Here is a 6,667-nt window from a genome sequence, read left to right as displayed (position 1 = left end):
AAACTGATTTGTTGCTATGATGACATCCTTTTACACTAATATCATTGAATTCAATAAAATCCCCTCCACCTCACCCCCAACTGGTTGAGACAGATAGCAGCCCCTCCATGAGTCTGGTTCTGCTGGAAGTTTGTTTCTTCCAGTTTTTCGTTCCCACTGTCACCAACGTGCTTGCTAATAAGGGGTCATCTGATTGTTGGGGTTCCCTGTATTATTGTGGGGTTTTTACCTTACAATATTTAACCTCTTAAGCCCCAACGCCTAACTGATATCCTGCCTTTTGCCCCCGTATCTGGGGGCGTTGGGGCTTAAGAAGTTAAGTGCCTTTAGTTGACCGTTGTTGTGGTTTGGGTTATATAAATAAAATTGGATTGAGTTGACCTGAACTCTTTAGAATGACCCATTCTTTCACAAATGTTTGTAAAGGTAGACTGCACAATACACCGTACTAATGAGACTGAAAACGCCTGATTTCAAAGATTAAGAGATGTGGCCCAAAACTTTTGTACATATCATAAACCTTATATAGAGCAGAGATACTTGACAATAACAAGAAGTCAAATTCTGGTGGAGCAACACATCTACAAGCACAGAAAACAAAAGAAGAAGCCTAGAAGACAAAAGGCCCTTTCACAGATGTTGCATGCACTGCGCTGACCGCTACCTAGTGCGAATGGTCCAAAATTTGTGATGGCTGTTGCGTTTTTTTGTTGTCATTTTTTTTGCACCCGTTCTACATTTACTAGATGCGCCTGCTCCATGTCATGTGAAAACATGTGTCTCTCATCCATAAAGAAGTGAGCTTTGTCATGATCTCTACTAGTGAAGACTACTTTTCACCCCGAGGTCCTCAGAGACATTGAAAGGAATGACTTAGTCAAGGGCTCTGGCGGTGCCTATGTATGCACATAAACCTAAGTTATAAATTTCACTGAACTCCGATATGCACAGAATGCTTTTGTTCATTGTGTGTTTGAACTTAGCACGGCTGTAGGCTTCGTTTCTATTCGTCAAAGGTACGTCACAGCGCGCAACCGTTATTGTGCAGTGCAAGCAATAGAAAAGAATGGAGTTCAGTACAGCGCTGTGGGGCCCGTGTCCAATGTGAAAGGACCTACAAAGTGTTGAAGAACAGAATAAAACATCACAAACATATTACAAACTTCATACACGTCACTACCTCAAACACTTACCTGTAGAATCTCTCTCACACACACACACACTTGCACACCTTCATACATCAAGTTTTTGCTTAATTCTCAGTATTTTGCACAACTCACTGTTATTGTTCACTTTTCTATTACACTGTTGTGTCTGCACTCTCTTGTGTCTGTATGGTTCTGTTCTGTCTGGTGTTGCACTGTCTTTGTTTTTGTTTCTTTTTTGCAATTTTTGCACACTTGCACTTTAGGTAGTCATGTGTTGTTATATGTTATACATAGCACCGTGGTCTTGGAGGAACATTGTCTTGTTTCTCTGTGGACTGTACCACTGCACATGGTTGAAATGACAATAAAGCCGCTTGACAGGGCAAGCCTTTACTTTGCTCTTAAACAAGTATTCAGTGTTTTTAGCCTAAAATGTTAGCATGGTTGTTTGCAAAGTCTGTGAGCTACTTCTGCTACAAAGGTTAGCATTAACTTCTTCAGGATGGCCCAGATGTATAAAGAGGATTAAATATTAAATACTAGGTCCTACTCATAGCATAAATGCTTAATGTTACCACCAAGTGTGGTAAAATATGCATGTGTTCATACTTTTTTGTGGGAGAAAAAGGTTGAAATATATTCGTGTTTTTGGTTTAGAATCTGAGGGGCTGAACATTAACAATCACTGAATATTTTTGTGACATCGATGGTGTGAACAAGTACATGTTGCGAGGTTCTGACATGTATTGTGTGGGTGTACTGGCTGGTTTATGAGATAAACATGACTTATTTTCTCCAATTGCATTTTAATATTTCTGCTAAAACATACTTTTGTGGTTGTTTCATATGTAACAACATGAAAGGAAATATGGGTGAGTGGTATCAGCTCCTGTCAGTCTTCCCTAAACACCCCTCTTAGCTGTCTATCACTCTGTGAGAACCTGTGTGATGTTTACAGGAGATTCTAGGGGAGTGCCACATTCCTCTCCAACTGACTCACAGCATTACACATTGTGCTGGTTGGTGCCACGTCCGTTAAGGAAAGGTCAGCCTGCTTTCCCGCTCTGTCAGCAGGCAGTTTGGAAGTTGGGCAAAGGGTGAGGAGACACACACAGATCAATAAGGCAAACACATACATGTCAGTGATCTGTGATCAGCTTCACATTGTGTATTCTGTGTGCTGCAGTGCTTGCCAAGTAGAACACATCGTTTTTTAATGGCATTGTGAAAGGGAACAGAATGTATGATTACCCCCAGCTATAATAATTCCCTCTTTGAATAAGCCATCCCTTTGCCAAATAAGACTCCTTTCACAACAACCACCGGTTTGCCAAGACATTGCAAGTAGTAACACAGGCAGGGCGGGTACACAACAAACCAACCGCAGTGTGAGTAAGATGAGAAATGAGATTATCCAGCCTCAAATGTAATTAAAGTTTTCCACCTTTGCACTTTGCCTTCTTCTCATCCAGCTCTTCCTGTCTGTCTTAACAAATATTTGTCATAACCTCCCTGCCCACGTGCATTCCCATCCGCCCCTCCCTCTCACACTGGCTGTCTTCCCGTAAAGATGCTGCCTCACTCACTTCCTCATTCCTGAAAAAACTAATAAAGAACACTGATGTGGCAACGCTCAAACTTCTGCCTGCTCGTGCTGGCTGCAGTGCAGGGTGTCTGATGCTTATTTACAGATAAGCTCCTCGGAAGCCAAGACAACACGCTTCATTTTCTTAAACGCGTCGTTATGGACTGTCAACTGCTGATGACTGATACTTCAAGGATTAATGATTAACAGTGTGAAAGAGGTGCAGGGGCAATAAAAAGGGTTTTACTGTGATACTGCTTAGTGTATCATAATACCTCTGTCACGGCTGGCGGAGTGGGCCGTGTGGAGTGGAGGAAAAGGAGGACCCAAAATGCATGATGATGATACGAGTGAAGTTTATTTACACGGTGGCAGTGGCAAAAACAGGCAATGAAGCATGAGTAATGACAAACCTAAACTGGGAGAAACTAAAGAGCAAACCTGAAATCTTACAAAACGGAGAGCGGAGCAGAGAGACGCAGACCAAGGACCAGGATACCAAGAAACACAGACGAGCCGACAACGAACACAGACCGACACCCACTATATATACACACACACACACACACACACACACACACACACACAAGGTAATCGGGTAATCGCACACAGGAGGGAAGAACAGCTGATCTGAATACACATGATGACTGGAGGACACAAGCTGAACACAATGACAACAGACACAGACTTTCAGAACAAAACAGGAAATCTAGAACCCGAACCGGACACAAGGGGGGAGGACACAGAATAACTAGAACAGAGGGAAATAATCACAAAACACAAAACGCTGGGTCAACGACCCAGGACCATGACAGTACCCCCCCTCCAAGGGCTGGCTCCAGACAGCCCAAAACAAAAACAGACGACCAACCCAGGGCGGGCGGCGGGGGCCCAGGACGGAGGGACCAACACAAGCTCCAGCGAACCGAGAGAATTGTCCAAAACAAAAACACACATGCTGGAGCACGAGAACAAAACACAGTTCAGGAGGCCGGCCCGGAGGCTGACAACTCAGAAGTCCAGGACAGTTCATCTTCTGAGGCCGGCCACGTCGGCGACGTAGATCCATAAGCCGACCGAGCGGAAGGCAGCAGTGGCGGAGTGGAGGCAGTTCAGGGGGCCGACCGTGCGGACAGCAATGGCGACGATGACACAAGTCTGGAGGCCGACCGCGCGGAAGGCAGCGGCGGCGTCTAGGAGGTCGTCCATATTGACGATGACGCTCCACCAGCGGCCTGGTAGATGACCGCCGATGTCGAGGCGGCAGTTCGGGACCCGAAGGTGGCGTGGCCGTCGCAGCACCAGACGAGACCGAAGCAGCGGCTGGTCCAGGCGCGGCTGAAGCTGAAGCGGAGGCCGGACCAGGCGAGGCTGAAGCAGAGGCCGGGCCAGGCGAGGCTGAAGCAGAGGCCGGGCCAGGCGAGGCAGATGACGATGCTGCAGCCGGGCCAGGCGAGGCAGATGACGATGCTGCAGCCGGGCCAGGCGAGGCAGATGACGATGCTGCACCGGGCGAGGATGAAGGCTCGGAGGCTGCAGCTGGCGAGGATGATGAGGCTGCAGTTGGCAGCTGGACGGGCTCCTCGGGCCCTCCAGCTGACGAGGCAGGAGGCTGGCTAGGTTCTCCTGAACCTCCAGCCGATGAGTCTTGAGGCTGGACGGGCTCCTCGGGCCATCCAGCTGGCGAGACAGGAAGCTGGGCGGGCTCCTCGGGCCCCCCAGCTGACGAGGCAGGAGGCTGGACGGGCTCCTCGGGCCCCCCAGCTGGCGAAGCAGGAGGCTGGACGGGCTCCTCGGGCCCCCCAGCTGACGAGTCTTGAGGCTGGACGGGCTCCTCGGGCCCCCCAGCTGACGAGACAGGAGGCTGGCTAGGTTCTCCTGAACCTCCAGCCGATGAGTCTTGAGGCTGGACGGGCTCCTCGGGCCATCCAGCTGGCGAGACAGGAAGCTGGGCGGGCTCCTCGGGCCCCCCAGCAGGCGAAGCAGGAGGCTGGACGGGCTCCTCGGGCCCCCCAGCAGGCGAAGCAGGAGGCTGGACGGGCTCCTCGGGCCCCCCAGCGAAAACAGTCTCTGGACCAGTGGGCACCGGGGCCCCTGGAACACACAGGTCAGAACCAGTAGGTGCACGGGCCTCTGGCAGGCACAGTTCAGAACCAGCAGGCGCACGGGCCTCTGGCAGGCACAGTTCAGAACCAGCAGGCGCACGGGCCTCTGGCAAACACAAAGCAGACTGCAGCTGCACAGAGCATCGACTCAGCTCAGGCAGCGACAGCCGGATACAGTCCTCAGCTGGCTTCTTAATCTCCAGGGGTCCAGAGTCGGCCGGGGGCTGGGACCCAGCCTCTGGGGAGGCCCTGGAGTGTGTCACAGTCTCTGGGCTGGCCAGCTTTTCAGGACTGATTACAGTATTATGTGGTGTGTCTCTCTGCTTGACATGAACAGGTGAAAAATAGTTCTTTCCGGGTTGGATGGACTTAACTTGTTGTGCAGGAGGAGTTGGTGACAACGATGGCTGAATAGGTGATAATAAGGCGGATGAGTCTCTTGTCAACTGAGCTATTGACTGAGCTATGGATTGTAACCAAGTGTCTAATAGGTCTGGCTGTGACTGTAATGGGGGTGACGGTTGAGTGGCTAACTGAGCTAGTGGCTGCTGGGCAGCTAACTGAGCTACCGGCAGGGCAGCCGACTCAAAAAACACAGCCCCGGAATAAACAGACACACAGTCCAAAACAGAAAAAGGGTCCTCTTCACTCACCACAGCTGGCAGTTCCAAAGTCCTAGTCTTCGGCTGTGGGGTGATGCGCCGACGGCGCGATCGTCGCTTCCTCCCGGGCAAAACCTCCGGCGGGCCGGGCAAAACCTCCGGCGGGCCGGGCAAAACCTCCGGCGGGCCGGGCAAAATCTTCGCCGCCGGGCTGAGTTGGGAAGCGGTAGCGGCTGGTGGGTGAAGGTGCAGTTCGTTGAGTATGAAGTCCTGTGCGAGCGGGTGAAGAGAGTCCAGCAGCCAGGAGTGAGCAGAGATGAGCTGCTGTAGCCTGGCTTCTACAGCGCGGAGACACTCTTCCCCCTCATGCTCGAGCCATAGGTTAACCAACCTGGAAACAGAGTCAATTAGTTCCTCCCGAAGCTCCTCGGGAGGTGCGGATGCCGCTGGGTCCATGTTTGGTCGGCTCGTACTGTCACGGCTGGCGGAGTGGGCCGTGTGGAGTGGAGGAAAAGGAGGACCCAAAATGCAGCAAACTGATGATACGAGTGAAGTTTATTTACACGGTGGCAGTGGCAAAAACAGGCAATGAAGCATGAGTAATGACAAACCTAAACTGGGAGAAACTAAAGAGCAAACCTGAAATCTTACAAAACGGAGAGCGGAGCAGAGAGACGCAGACCAAGGACCAGGATACCAAGAAACACAGACGAGCCGACAACGAACACAGACCGACACCCACTATATATACACACACACACACACACACACACACACAAGGTAATCGGGTAATCGCACACAGGAGGGAAGAACAGCTGATCTGAATACACATGATGACTGGAGGACACAAGCTGAACACAATGACAACAGACACAGACTTTCAGAACAAAACAGGAAATCTAGAACCCGAACCGGACACAAGGGGGGAGGACACAGAATAACTAGAACAGAGGGAAATAATCACAAAACACAAAACGCTGGGTCAACGACCCAGGACCATGACAACCTCGAAGGATTGGAGGGAAACACAAGGCGGGAATGTAATCCTTCCCTTTTGTGTTGGTCATTTGTTTGTTTTATCGGAAAAAAAAAGATTCCGTTGAGAAACTATAGATGAAAATGACAAAATAATCCTAATTAAGGAACAAAACAAGTCTGCATTCAAAATCAATGCACTGCTTCAACAACTGAACTTTGTGGAAGAATTAAACACGTGCAACATTTATT

General features: G+C 49.9%; 1 protein-coding gene across 1 annotated transcript; it reads right to left on the bottom strand.

Moving 5' to 3' along the window:
- Positions 1 to 3,078: 3,078 nt before the first annotated feature.
- On the bottom strand, positions 3,079 to 6,416 carry LOC146550526 (uncharacterized). The gene is made up of 4 exons (XM_085259669.1): positions 5,492 to 6,416; positions 4,730 to 5,245; positions 4,424 to 4,648; positions 3,079 to 4,303 (listed from the first exon to the last, which is right to left on the bottom strand). Exons 1-4 carry the CDS (start codon positions 5,894 to 5,896, stop codon positions 3,485 to 3,487), a joined length of 1,965 nt encoding a protein of 654 aa, XP_085115795.1. The 5' UTR covers positions 5,897 to 6,416; the 3' UTR covers positions 3,079 to 3,484.
- Positions 6,417 to 6,667: the final 251 nt, after the last annotated feature.

This window comes from Mchenga conophoros, linkage group LG20, assembly GCF_057382185.1.
Source record: "Mchenga conophoros isolate Kocher_MC1m ecotype Shallow Benthic linkage group LG20, M_conophoros_male_GT1.1, whole genome shotgun sequence".
Taxonomy (NCBI): Eukaryota; Metazoa; Chordata; class Actinopteri; order Cichliformes; family Cichlidae; genus Mchenga; species Mchenga conophoros.
Note: the sequence above shows the minus strand (reverse complement) of the source record. Positions and strands in the feature narration are given on the sequence as shown.